General features: G+C 39.0%; 1 protein-coding gene across 4 annotated transcripts in view; it reads right to left on the minus strand.

Annotated features, from left to right (window-relative positions):
* The window catches only part of dnmt3ab (DNA (cytosine-5-)-methyltransferase 3 alpha b), an 87,883-nt gene extending 73,650 nt beyond the window's left edge, over window positions 1-14,233 (minus strand). For 3 of the 4 annotated variants that reach the window (XM_015969560.3, XM_015969559.3, XM_015969558.3), the window contains exons 1-3: window positions 14,097-14,233; window positions 11,652-11,849; window positions 5,230-5,334 (exon numbers count right to left, since the gene is read on the minus strand). In XM_015969560.3, the coding sequence (XP_015825046.3) occupies window positions 5,230-5,334; window positions 11,652-11,732 (186 nt within the window). In that variant the 5' untranslated portion in view covers window positions 11,733-11,849; window positions 14,097-14,233. Of the gene's footprint in view, window positions 1-5,229; window positions 5,335-11,651; window positions 11,850-11,920; window positions 11,995-14,096 lie in introns of all 4 variants that reach the window. The other variant, XM_070547071.1, reaches the window with a different exon arrangement.
* Window positions 14,234-14,679: the final 446 nt, after the last annotated feature.

Consider the following 14,679-nt stretch of genomic DNA (forward strand, 5'->3'; position numbering starts at 1 on the left):
AGCTGGTGAGTTCTGGTGTCTCCCAATCAGCTGAGCCAGGAGATCTGCCGTACAGCCATCAAGCATGGAAGGAATTACGTTACAGCTCACTGGTTACAAGAGTGAGTTTCCTGTAGACGTGCATTAATCATTACAACAGCACAGAAATATGTCGAGAATGTTGGCTGCTTGTCAACAGGGCAGGTTTTCACTCTGTCCACTTTGGAACGTATGTGAAGTACATTCAGAAGAAGCTAAAACGTCTTAGAAGACTAACATAAGGGTCTTATCTAACTTACATATAAATGTTTGAGGATGTCAAAGAAACTGGGTTTAATGTCTGGTATGCTTTAGGCCAAGCCAACTTTATTTGTCCAGCACCTTGCAACAGAGTTAAAACTGACCAAAGTGCTTCACATAATTCAAATACGTTAAAGACAAAACACACAACAACACACAACATAAAAATGCATAAAAAACTAAAACTAGAACTAAGACTCTCCTACTGAGTCCAAAGAATTGAAATAGGGTTTCAAAGGAGATTGTTTTAAAGGTAATCCTGAACAAGACCGTAAACAAAAATCTGTTTTTGCAGACCAAATAGAAACTGTGCATACGAAATAGAATTTTAAAGGGATCTTTGAAGTTTATTTCTGTGTAAATGTGATCTTACACATGCATTGCTTACTGAACAGCCTCAGCTTGTAGAAATACAGGCCTTTTCAAACAGCACTAATCAGCGTGACACAGGAGGGTGCATTTCGGTCTGGCTGCTTTTTTCAACAGCATGGTTCGATATTTACCCCTACTTTCCTTCTACTTTTCAGTCCCTGCTTTGTTGTGACTCCAAGTGCTGAGCTGGGCCGACATCACGACCGTCGGCCGCTGTTTGGCTAGGGGGCGGAGTCAGTTGTTGCACTGGAACTTTCTGACTGCTTCCTGACTGCCTGCAGCCATTTCCTGGTTCAGAGTCTGACAAAAAGCCATGACACTGAGCAGAACGTTCAACAACACAGCCATTTTTGTGCCGAGTTGTTTCTGTGCAGCATTCAGGTCACCTCACACTGTTTACTGATTACCCCGTGCTATTTTAGCCTTGAGAAAAGATATCCTGATATTAGGACTAGAGGCCGACCGATACGTTTTTTTAAGGCCGACACCGATAAAGACTTTTAAAGAATTTTTCCGCTGATGGCCGATATCTAAAACCTCTTATTAAGGCAGATATATATATATATTAAAATGTTTTAGCAGCACATTGATTATGAAAGACAACTGAACACTCACTGTGTGCAATATAAATTAAATAAGTCAATAAGTCTCTTAATATTTATTGAACTTCAAATAAAACAAAATCAAAACATAAAAACGTAAAAAACTGTGTGTTGGGTCCTTCGGGTCCTTTCTTCAGTCTAGGAGTGGCGGTTGGCCACACAGGTGCCTGATTTATTTATTTATTTATTTTTTATCGGCTTTTAAAAAGAATTTCGGCCATAATAGACAAAATTGAATATATCAGTCTGATATGTTGGTCGGCCTCTAATTTGGACATCTCGCCTCTGGCTGGATAGCAGCAGATATCTTACCTCCACAAATAACCCAAGCCTGAAGAAGTTCTGCCATGTTGTGGAGTTGCTAATGCTAACAGTTAGCTTCTACTAGCCAAGACGTGCTCTGCTCTCTCCTGGAAGCTACACCAACAACGGCCTTCCCCGCCTTGAGGCAAAATGGGTGAGTCCTGTCATTGTCTGTGTCTGCGTCTCCCCTCATGTGTCTCCTTGTGTTCTCCATCCCTCTCTAGGTTCTCCTTTTGTGTCTCCTAGCGCCTTCATGTGTCCTTGTCTGCATCTCTTTTATGTGTCTCTTTGTGTTCCTCATGTGTCTCCTGTTTTGCAGCCCTCTAGATCATCCCTCCCAGGTCCTGTGTTCCTTCAGTCTTCCCCCGTCACCCCTCCGCAGTTTTTTATAGGTTCAGCTTCTCATTTTATTAGTCTGTTTAGTATGTTTTCCCACAGGTTTTTGTAGTTTCCCTTCCCCCTAGAATATTAGTTAATTTTGCGTGCTCATCTTGTCTAGGTTTTTTACTCTTAGGTCATGTTAGTTTCCTCCCTGATTAGTTAATTGCCTTCACTTGGATCCTCTCCCCACGCACCTGCAGCCTATCTGCCTCCCATCATGCCCCAGTGTATTTAACCTTGTCTGCGTCTCTGTCTGTTGTCGGTCCATTGTTTTGTGTCAGCGTTGTTTTGTGCTCTATGTGAGCTTTGTGCCTTGTCTCTTGGTTTTGTGCTCTATGTGAGCTTCCGTTCTCCTAGTGATCAGGACTTTGTTTTTGACTTCCTGCCCTTTTGGATTTTTTGGTTCCTCGTCCTAATAAAGAAAGGATTTAACTTTTAAACCACTTCTGCCTCATGTCATCTGGTGTTTCCTGCATTTTGGGTCCTAACCTCCTCCTAACCTGCAACGTGACAAGTCCATGAACGCTAATTTACAGTGTAAAGCGGATCTGTGTGACTTTTCTAATCTGAGCGTTTCCTCATCTATCTTCTACCAGCAGCTAATGCAGGAAACAGGGGAAGAAGACTATCTTCAGGTGTTGCCTGAATGTGAACTCAGTGTAAGTAAAAAATGGTTTCTCAGTGAACTTTGTATTTAATGGAACTGTGATCATTTTTTACAGTATTTGTGCAGAAATAACTGCCCAGAATTTCATAGCAAATGTTGTTGCATAAACCTTTCACCTGCTGTCAGTTTCACAGTAAGTGGTGGGCCCTCCCAAACATAAAAGTCACTAACAGCAACAAAATGTTCCACACAGTGTGCATCCAGGTCCTGCAGAAACTTTTTCTTTTGCTGTTAAAATGATCTTGACACAAACTGCTTAAAACTGTTTTGCCATTACATGACTCTTTCATTTATTCGGACTAGCGAGGCGTGAAATCAGGAATTGTTCCTCATTTGACAAGAAAATTGTCCTGTTTTGGGACAGCATGGGACAGGGTCTTCTTTCCTTTAAAACATCTTTATTCTATCTAGGTTTGGGCCAAAGTAAGTGTTAGATGTTGGGTAAATAACTCATATTACCAAACGTGTGCCGATGGATGTTTTCTGACACACCAAGGTAAACTGTGCAAGTATAATATAATATATAATAGTAATTTTTTTGTTAATCGTAAAGTGAGAAACAAAAATAAAACACATCACTATTCTGACCCAGCTAATGATGAAAGAAGCTGCTGGAGTGTGTCTCTTTAGGCACAAGCACATGTTCATGTGCAACCCCCCCCAGACTGTCACTGAAAGCCTTCAGCAACAGATCATTGACCCAGAGAGCCTCGTGGGGCACCTGCCAGAGGTCAGAGGTCACAGTTAGTAAATCACACAGCTCAGACAGGCAGGAAGAGGTCAAAGACAAAACACTAACCAGCTTATCCAACAAAACGCTGCTGCAGTAAACTGTCTTATTGCTGCACACCGATAACTACAGCGATTTCCTCCCCATCATTTATGTTTCATTAGTATATTTAGTTGATTTTTCCTTTAAAAAACGCTTCAATGATTTCTGCAATTTGAGCAGCTATCTTTGTTTTTTTTTTATGTTTTTTGGTTCTGTTTATAAAACTACAAACAATATGGCTGAGGAGGAAATGTCAAACAGGTAGATTCCTCCTGTTGTGTCTGCTTTGGGTTATTTTAAATCCAAAAAGTTGCAAAAAGGAAAAAAGAATCATTAAACAATCTTTAAACTGTAAAACCATTCCAGCCAGTGGACACACCCAAGAAAAGTAACGTTTCACTGACTTTGAAGCATTTCACTGACTACGTTTACATGCAGCCAATATCCGGGTTATGATCGGGTTAAGGTCGGTATTCGGGTTTCTGAGCTGATCAGAATAACCCGTTTACAAGCATAAATAGAAAGAGTTACCCCTAACTTGCATAACCCGATTTAAATGCGGACGTTGGGGTAGCGTCAGGACGTATGGACTACATCAAGACGCAATATGCGTCATTTCCGGTTCTTCTTGTTCCGGTATCCGTGAAAACAACAACATGTTTCCCAGTTCCGCCGTCAACAAAAAACATAATGGTCATACTTTTCACCAGACCGATGAAGACCGAGGTTTCCTCGTCACTCCAAAAGTGTGGTGCTGTGCCGCGACTCGCCATGTTGCTCCCAACTTGTTGTTTACTTCCGGTGTTCTGGCGCATACAAGACGTCTCGCTACTCAAAAGACCAAGATTCCTTGCGAACAGAGCATGCGCAGAGCACACGCTTTGATGGGGATATCCCGATATGCGTTTACACGACCAAACATTCGGGTTAGAAAAGGGTTACCCCAGGTGTAGTAACCGGGTTTTTAAAAACCCGGTTATGAGCATATCCAGGTTTTTGGCGGTGTTTACATGGCCGTGCGGAACCGGGTTATTGTGAATATTCGGGTTTTAAAAGGGCTACTGGCTGCATGTAAACGCACTCATAGTAAAAGTTATGAATAATTACTACATTACCCATTAAAGAAAGCTTCTTGAGTTTGTTTTAATTAGAGTTCAATGATCCTTTTATAATGCATTTTTATAGGAAACATTATCAGCAAATAAAGTTCTCTGATTTTCTATTTTTTATTATTTTTTGCGGATAATTAAACAAGTGTCCCATTATTGCTCCCCTGTGCCTTGGGTCTTACCTTAATTGTGTCCACCTGCCTTGTGTTACCTGATTATCCATCCCAGTGTGTATATAAGCCTTGTGTGTTGCTTGTGAGTTGTCGGTTCGTACTCGTTACATGTCAGTTTGTGTTCACATCTGTCTACCCTGTCGTGTCTGCACTCCTGACCATTAAAGAGGAACCAAATGTCTACTGCTGTTTGGCCTGGGTTGATTTACCTGCCTGAAGGATCTGCTCTTCCTCACCTTCCCTCCACATCGTGACAACAATATAAAAATACTAAGGTTCTCTTAGCTTTACGAATAAATATGAATGTTAACAACCATTCTGTGGATGCTGCCGTTTAAATCATGTTAGAAAAGTAAAGTCTAAATCTTCCAGGAAGGGTTTTGACCCACTCAAATTTCAACTTTACAGGCGAAAACCACATCCTATAAAGTCTAAATTATAAAAGCAAATGCAATTTTACTGCTTCCTTTGTGCTGCTATGTTAGAGAATGAGTTGTTTCCTAATCTGGACCATAAGCTGTAATTAAATAACCATAAAACAAGCCTTTACACACGTCAGGTTAACACTTACTGGAAGTTGCTTGCGCTTTCTCCCAGGCTTTCCAGCTTTACAAGAGGCACTACTTAGAGCCGACTTCTCCTCCATCAGGTCCATGTCCAGTATTGTGCTCTCACCCTGCCAGGAGAAAGAGAAGCTGATGAGCATTCTGATCCTTTAGATGGAGACTTGAGCAAAACTGCATGTTACTGAAAAAAGCTGCAAACTAAAGGGCAAATCTGTGTCTGAAAGTAGCATAAAATGATCTGAGATCTGCACGAAATGCACAGAAACTGCTCATCCATGAAAATAATTGAACACTAGTGAGAACGGCAGAAGGTCCTTGAGTGTCTTCAGCCGACAATAAGATAGAAAGTGAATGACATGTCCCTTTGAGCTGCGCTGAAGTGAAAGCTCCACGAACGCCGCGGTGACCTTCAAGACAATTCCCTCTTGACACCATTACCAACATGCTGACCTGCCCCCACCTTCCCCCTGCTGCAATTTCCCTCTGATTAATAAAAGTGTCTACTCTGGTGAACAAAGACCCACGTCTGCAGCCACCAAGTAGCCCTGGGGTTGATGGGGGAAGAGATGATCCTGATGAAGAAGCTCTGGGTTCAATATCGACTGAACAGGACATCCAGCAGCAGGTTTGAATGCAAATGAGACTGCAAGGCCATTCCTGACAGCTTAAGCATGTGTGTGTGTGTGTGTGTGTGTGTGTGTGTGTGTGTGTGTGTGTGTGTGTGTGTGTGTGTGTGTGTGTGTGTGTGTGTGTGTTCTTGTAAATTCTACATACTGAGGACCATTTTGACCATTTTCCCTGCAAAGTGAGGACATTTTTTTGGTCCTCATTTTTTTTTAGAAGCATACCAGAAGCTTACTACACCAGTTAGAGGTATTGTGTGAATTAAGTTTTAGTTAAGGTTAAGGTTAAGGTTAGGAATAGATCAGCGTTGGTTATGGTTAGGGTTAGGATTAGGCATGGTGAAATCACAAAAATGAATGGAAGTCAATGGAGGGTCCTGACTATGATAAAAGGACAGACGTGTGTGTGTGTGTGTGTGTGTGTGTGTGTGTGTGTGTGTGTGTGTGTGTGTGTGTGTGTGTGTGTGTGTGTGTGTGTGTGTGTGTGTGTGTGTGTGTGTGTGTGTGTGTGTGTGAGAGGGATTACATTCCTTCAGTATTGAATTTGCTGCCGTAGACTTAGCACCACAACACTGAAGCTCTGCTAAAGTGGTACTAGGTATATTTATTTGAAAAGCTCCAAACTGGACCAATCAGAAGACAGGATGCCACTTTTCCAAAACACACCTAAAACACCCTATTTCTCTGCCTTAAAAAGCCCAGGCCCCACTATGCGTTTTTCAGCCATTCTAGACAAATCTCTCACCGTGAAGAGAATTGTGATGACCAACGGTGAACATGAGGGCGATTAACAGGTCATCCAGTGTGACTGGCCCAGCAACAGCTAATTGAGCATTCTCACAACCAAATTCTGCCTCCAACAATATTCCTGCAGTGGCAGAAAATCTACGACTGTGGTCTACAATCATCCAAACAAAATACACCCAGGGTGCGATGTGAAAAACAATGGAGCTAGAATTGAGACAATATTCCATGTAACTTGTACCAAGTTTTGTAACTTGTAACATATTTTGTTACTGTAACTTGTGTTTTGTAGCATATAATTCACATTTTGTAACTTGTAACTCTTGTTTTGTAGAACATTATTCTCGTTTTGTAACATGTAACTTTGGTTTTGTAGCATGTCATTCTTGTTTTGTATCATGTAACTTTAGTTTTGTAGCATGTCATTCTTGTTTTGTATCATGTAACTTTAGTTTTGTAGCATGTAATTCTTGTTTTGTAACATGTAACTTTGGCTTTGTAGCATGTAATTCTTGTTTTGTATCATGTAACTTTAGTTTTGTAGCATGTAATTCTTGTTTTGTAACATGTAACTTTAGTTTTGTAGCATGTAATTCTTGTTTTGTATCATGTAACTTTAGTTTTGTAGCATGTAATTCTTGTTTTGTAACATGTAACATTGGTTTTGCAGCATGTAATTCTTGTATTGTAACATATAACTGGTTTTGTGGCATGTAATTCTTGTTTTGTAACATATAACTGGTTTTGTAGCATGTAATTCTTGTTTTGTAACATGTAACATTGGTTTTGTAGCATGTAATTCTTGTTTTGTATCATGTAACATTGGTTTTGTAGCATGTAATTCTTGTTTTGTATCATGTAACTTTAGTTTTGTAGCATGTAATTCTTGTTTTGTAACATGTAACTTTGGCTTTGTAGCATGTAATTCTTGTTTTGTAACATTTAACTGGTTTGTGGCATGTAATTCTTGTTTTGTAACATGTAACATTGGTTTTGCAGCATGTAATTCTTGTATTGTAACATATAACTTTGGCTTTGTAGCATGTAATTCTTGTTTTGTATCATGTAACTTTAGTTTTGTAGCATGTAATTCTTGTTTTGTAACATGTAACTTTAGTTTTGTAGCATGTAATTCTTGTTTTGTATCATGTAACTTTAGTTTTGTAGCATGTAATTCTTGTTTTGTAACATGTAACATTGGTTTTGCAGCATGTAATTCTTGTATTGTAACATATAACTGGTTTTGTGGCATGTAATTCTTGTTTTGTAACATATAACTGGTTTTGTAGCATGTAATTCTTGTTTTGTAACATGTAACATTGGTTTTGTAGCATGTAATTCTTGTTTTGTATCATGTAACATTGGTTTTGTAGCATGTAATTCTTGTTTTGTATCATGTAACTTTAGTTTTGTAGCATGTAATTCTTGTTTTGTAACATGTAACTTTGGCTTTGTAGCATGTAATTCTTGTTTTGTAACATTTAACTGGTTTGTGGCATGTAATTCTTGTTTTGTAACATGTAACATTGGTTTTGCAGCATGTAATTCTTGTATTGTAACATATAACTTTGGTTTTGTAGCATGTAATTCTTGTTTTGTATCATGTAACTTTGGTTTTGTAGCATGTAATTCTTGTTTTGTAAAATGTAACTTTGGCTTTGTAGCATGTAATTCTTGTTTTGTAACATATAACTGGTTTGTGGCATGTAATTCTTGTTTTGTAACATATAACTGGTGTTGTGGCATGTAATTCTTGTTTTGTAACATGTAACTTTGGTTTTGTAGCATGTAATTCTTGTTTTGTAACATGTAACTTTGGTTTTGTAGCATGTAATTCTTGTTTTGTAACATGTAACTTTAGTTTTGTAGCATGTAATTCTTGTTTTGTAACATATAACTGGTTTGTAGCATGTAATTCTTGTTTTGTGACATATAACTGGTTTTGTAGCATGTAATTCTTGTTTTGTAACACATAACTTTGGTTTTGTAGCATGTAATTCTTGTTTTGTAACATGTAACTTTTGGAACTAACATGAAACTTTCATTTAGTACAAGTTTTAAATGACAACTCTCAAAACACAAATCTCGGTATACAGTTACAAAACTCAAGTCTACATGTACAAAACATTTTGTCCCAATTCTATCTTCCTTCCCAAGAAACCAATGATGAGAAATACAAGCTACAAAATGGAAGTTATGTGTTGCATAATAAGAATTAAATTTTACAAAATAGAAGTTCCGGGTTACAAAACGAGTATTATGTGTAACAAAATAAAAGTTACAGTTACAAAACACGTTACAAATTACAGAGCTTTGTACAAGTTACATGTAATATTGTCCCAATCCTTGCTCCATAAAAAAGTAGTGATAGGACTAAAAGGTGAGAGTAGCATTAGTAACAGCATGTAAACCACTCCCTTTAACCCCCAGAGACCCACGGTTGTAATATTACAACATCAGATTTAAGTCTACAAAAATAAACCTTCCCCATTTTTTTCTTTTTATAACCACATTTACATTGCTAATAGGTCCTCCTATTGTTCAGTTCTGCAACACTATTGGCTGTTAAAATGTGTAAATAGGCCTGTTTATCTGGCCTCCTAGAACAACATGTGAAAGGTTAAAAAAAAGATTTTGCAGTTGTTTTCTAAACTTGGGTCTCTGGGGGTTAAGAGTTAGGTGGTACTATTTTCTCTTGTCATTGTTGTTGTTTTGGGTATCTATTGGCTTTGGTCACAGTTGCTTGTTGGTGCCACCACTCTAGAGTCCTCACAGAGTGACATGAAGCAGTCGTTTGCGACAACCAAAAATACAGTGTGTACCAGACTTTATTAAATGTGCATGGAGTAACAATGACATCCTGTGGTCAAAGCTGGTGTTAAAATACAAACGCCAGTGCCGCTGCATTAGCTGGTGCAGACTTGACAACCCTGTGGGATCACATATGATTGGCTCTGGTGCCAGGAAGTATGGAGGCTGGACAGATTGTAAACAAAGACTACATCCCTCTTTGGCCTTTTTAAAAAGGACTGGCATCTATCCAGATAAGGAAATATGTTTCAAAGTAACATGATTGAGGCATGAAACTGTTTTGTGATTTTTTTTCTATGTAAAATTGTACAATTAAATCATTTTTATGTTGTAAATATAATATTTATAATAATACAGAAAAAATATATTTTTTTGTCAAAATATAGTGAATTCAACCAGCTGGCCTATACTTCTGAATCTTTCCACTGATCTTAACCTTAACCTCTAAAATAATAAATAGATTAAATAAATAACCCTTAAATGAACATTTGGGCCAATTTGAATAAAATTCAAAAGAGGCATTTCATACAACTGTCTATTTTAGCATTCTTTCATGCTGCTACGTGCGTCTCTAGTTCCTCCAAACACTCCAAATGTGGATAAAAGTCGTCTATCTGTTTTCTGTCAGATTTTGTTTTCAGGAATCATCTACCTTTATGAGCAGATTCTAAATTTCCCTTATTGTGATGTCACAATAAGGGATAATGTAGAACCATTCCACTAAGGGAGTCTTCCACTCTGGATGTGAAGGAACAGCAGCATTACACTTCATACTTTCGTGCGCTCAGACTAGCTGTTAGCTCATCACTCCTGAAGGACTCAAACTCGTTTAATTCCAGCTAAGGCTGTTCAGGAAGCAAAAACACAGTTCAAGATGACAAAATACCTTTTCTTAAATATGACCCGAGCGATCCAGACAGCTTAATAAATACATGCTTTCATCATCAGGCTGCAGTTCATTAGTGAGAAAACCAGGTTTAAAAATGCATTTAGCTATTAATGTTGATTCATTTCATGGGTCAAGCATGTTTTTGGAGATATGCAGTAATTTAAAAATCTAGTGAAGTTCTATCCTAAAAGGGCCGGCTGGTGAAACAGGATAAATCCATCAACCATTTTCATCCCAAGGGGGATAAAATAATTAACATACAGAAATGTGGCATTAGAGTAACTGAGATTGCAATAACTAAACAGAGGGAAATAATGAGTAATGTTGGAAAATAGTAAATTTCAAGACACACAAAGATGTTATCAGTAGGTCTTTAACGAGATCTGTGATATCGGGTTTTTATTACAGAATGTGTTTTGCAGATGGTTCTAGTTTATTTTGTGATCGCTAATAGAGTGCTTCAGTTTAATTTCCCTAGCAGGGCAGGGAAATTTGCATAGATAATGACGTGTTTTGAGTGCAGCCTGGTGTGCAGGCTCATTTGGGAACCACTTACACAGAAAACACAATTCAGTGGAGCCAGGCTATCTGCAGGAGCAGCCCACACCTTTACACACCCACCCAGACGCGCCGGATGAAATCGGCACACATTTTCTTTTTTATTTTTCGGCACACATTTTCACCACAGCTTCACTATCACGTTTTTATTTTAGACAAAAACAAACAAAACAAAAAAAAGAAAAAGAAAAGTCCAAACACAAACTGTTTGCCTGGAGTGAACCCTGCTTTACTGTCAATGGCCCTGCACTGTTTCAGTCCGGGTAGCTGGGTATTTAAGGCAACGTCTGTTGCCAAGCAACTAGACGAAGGGCAGCAGTGTGTAATGGGAACACAGAGGAATAGGACAGATACCCCCCAGTTAGAGAGCCATTCCAGCTCCAACTCAACCCTCCACCAGCCAACGCCCACGTCAGCAATCTCCATTCCAACTGCTAATGTCACATTATCTGGTTTCACCTCTCAGCAGCCTCGCCAGGGATGCTGCACCGAGGTGATGATGCTGCACGAGGACCAAACACAAAATGCACCATGTCCACTTCCCATTCATCATCATCATCATCCTCTAAAGTGACTTTCCTTTCATTTCAGTGATCTTTTCATGTATTATAACAGTAGTTTCTCAGCAAATTATGATAAAACTACCAAGCCAAATGAATGCTAATGTGAAAAATTTGTAAAATACAAAACAATGTTGGAGCTTATTTAGAAAAATGTCCAAAGAATGCCTTAGATTTGGTTTTAAATGACTTTTCTGAGAGCTCTTACATACACAAGCACTCACTGGAGCTATGATTCTTACCAGTCTGTTTCCAGGTGAATCTGCAAAGTCTGAGCTTTTGAATGAGGTGGTATTGGTGTTGGCGACAGTGTTGGACGGCATCTTTTGAGATTCTTACGGGCTTATGGGTAATGCCTGATGGTGGAAGTAGGGGAAGTTTCCAGTGAAAACGAACTCAAAATGATAAGAAATTAGAGATGATCCTTCTTCTCTCCTCTCCTGTAACAGAAAAAAAGAAAATGTCATTATTATTTTCACTGAAAATGGAAATCAATAAATAATATACACACCCCCTGCAAACAGTGGACACAGCATGGACGTGCCGATCATGTTTATAGTGCATCTGGCGTGGTCCAGACCACTTCTGTAGGACGTTCAAACAGGTCTTTACACAGTGGGTCATTTTAAGTGACACCATGGAAATTCTTTATTAGGATTTTTCTGTGTTATGCTAGAAACTATCTAGTTAATAAGTTCAAGAAGCTATAAAATAAAGAAATAAGAGAAAAAAGTAAAATATAATTAAACACATTTTTAAATAAAACTTTTCTTTTTTCATTTGTAACAGATCTTTAGAAAATGTATTACATCTATTTCAAAAATAGTGACATTAAAAAGCTGAAAGATGAAAATCCTGAACCAGAATATCTCATTTGTGTAATTGAGAGTAGCCATAATTTATAGAGACATGTTAAGCTGAACTTTACAGATGTCAGGGGTTATTTTAAAGTTAATAAGCACAACTGTAAAATAACTGTGAGGAAATATGTGCTTTAAAAGAAATAAAAAAACAGATAGTGATTTTGGTCTGCAGCTAATAGGTGGCATTAGAAATGTTTCGACGACATCAATAAGTTTTAAAGGGGAATTTAAAAAAAGAGGAATTTTTTTCCTGAAGATAAAAAAAATATCCAGAATTTTTAAGATTGTAAAAGGCTGGGATACAAAAGGAATCAAATTATTTGGAAATAGAGGGGGGGAAATCTGAGTCAAATAAAAAAAGAAGTATTTCTCTGAATTGTCCTCTGTTTACAATTGTTTATGAACCCAAATAAACAAATAAATAAATAACGAATGGCATCCAGGTCAAATGACAACTTAATGTCAAGTCATGGTGGGGTGTTGGAGAAATTGACCTGCAATCGGGACTTTCAACATTCCAAAAAGAACAGACACTTTGGTGAGGTAGATTTAAAAGCAAAAGAAAGTACAGCATCATCAGCATATCATTGTATAAAAGACACCATTAGAGATGATAACAGAACAAGACCAAGAACACAACCCTGTGGAACACCATGTTTAAAATTCTGGTGAGTCACTGAATAGAATTACAATAGAATTCTGGTACAAGAAATAAAGTTGAGTTGAGTTATTTTACGTTTTTTTTTAATTGTCAAAAACTATAAACCTGGGCAATTTGACTAAACTTGGTAGCCCTTTAAAGTATAAAAATTACAAACAGAATAACAGAAATCCATATCTTTAAGTTTCTCACCATCATGCTGCAGCAGTCTGAGAAAAGCTTTCATGCAAACTGCACATTTTTCCTCAATTCATCTCCCTTTACTCAGACTCGGATTTCTCTTTGAGCACACGTCATGCAGCTATAGGACCCTCACAGGCTTCTATAGAAACTGTATGGGAACTACAGAGCCTACGGGCATTTTCTCACCACATGTGTGTGTGTGTGTGCATGCAGAAGTCACTGCGAGCCTATAATGACCCGTTCAATGCCTTGGACGTAATTATAGCTCGGTCAGATTGTTGCACATTATTATGAATTTTTTTGCATTAATATTTCATCTCCACATGGGTTGAAGTTCCTCCTGCAGGTCTGCCATGCGCACAGACGAGCGTCAGTTCCTGATGCACTTGTGACAATGTGCGCAAAGAGAACCCCTAACAAAACTAGATTAATGAACTTCCTCTGACAGACACGTACCATTGATGATCTGTTACAATTAAAAGGCCCAGAGTGAACTGGGTCAATCAGAGCCGGTCTTCAGAAATGATTTGGCTTTTTTGGGGTCACTCGTGCGTTAAATGGCATATTTCTCACCCCTAACATGTATTTATTATTAAATGTAATCTAAAAGCAAAGTTTCAGACGTGATCTGCAGCAGGGAAAGTCTGCAATAAGACCCAAGGGGGGTTGTGGCAGTTTTGCAGGCCACGGCCACCCAAGGGTAAACCCGTTATTTATCTTAAAGAGACTAGTGTGGTTTGAGGAGCGCGTTGTTTTCTAAACAAGGTCAAGTCCGCCTCTCCATATCCAAAGAGCATCATCTGCAAGAAAGCAAGCCTCGTTTAGCTATTTCACCGTTTCCATCGACCGTCTTCCGTTCTCGCAGCTTTCGCGTTTTCTTTTTTTCTTCTCATTTTTTCTGCATTAAGGTTTTCCCTGTCTGCTCGCTTTCTTACAAAACCCGGTCGAGAGGGGTTTTAAAGAGGCTGTGTGTTCGTTACCCGATTTTCCCAAGTCCCAGGCCTGACCCTTTTTTGTCTCGCTTGCTCCCGGAGCCTCCTTCCTCTTCTCTCCCCGTCCTCCGCCACCCCAGCCGGCCAGCCCTCTTCCAGATGCGCCGCTCTCTCTGCAGCAGCCTGCAGACGGTCTGCAGCCACCGGGTCCTAAACACAGCCGGCTCAACTCCTCTGCACGTACTGAGCTGCCTTTGACACACAAACTGGGATTAAAGACAATAAGGTTAGATAAAATAGAATGATTTCTTGATTTTCCGTAAACATGTGCTTTTTAGGCATGTAGAAAAGCACATTTGGGTCACTAAAATAAAAAAGGAGTCCAAAGGAGAGATAAACATTACACCCAGAAAGGACAATGTGAAGAGATATTTGATAGTACAGCATATTAATGGGCAGAGGAGGAAACAAGAAAGACATGTGAGATTAACGCAGCGGTGGCCCTGAGGGGTGGTCAGAGGTGGCCATGGCCCTCCAAGAAAATTACTGCCCCCCACAGGCAAGATCTCCAGCTTTTCCTGGAGCGGTTTGCAGTCGAGTGTGAAACGGCTGGGATGAGAATCAACTCCGC

This window comes from Nothobranchius furzeri, chromosome 18 (assembly GCF_043380555.1).
Source record: "Nothobranchius furzeri strain GRZ-AD chromosome 18, NfurGRZ-RIMD1, whole genome shotgun sequence".
Classification (NCBI taxonomy): Eukaryota; Metazoa; Chordata; class Actinopteri; order Cyprinodontiformes; family Nothobranchiidae; genus Nothobranchius; species Nothobranchius furzeri.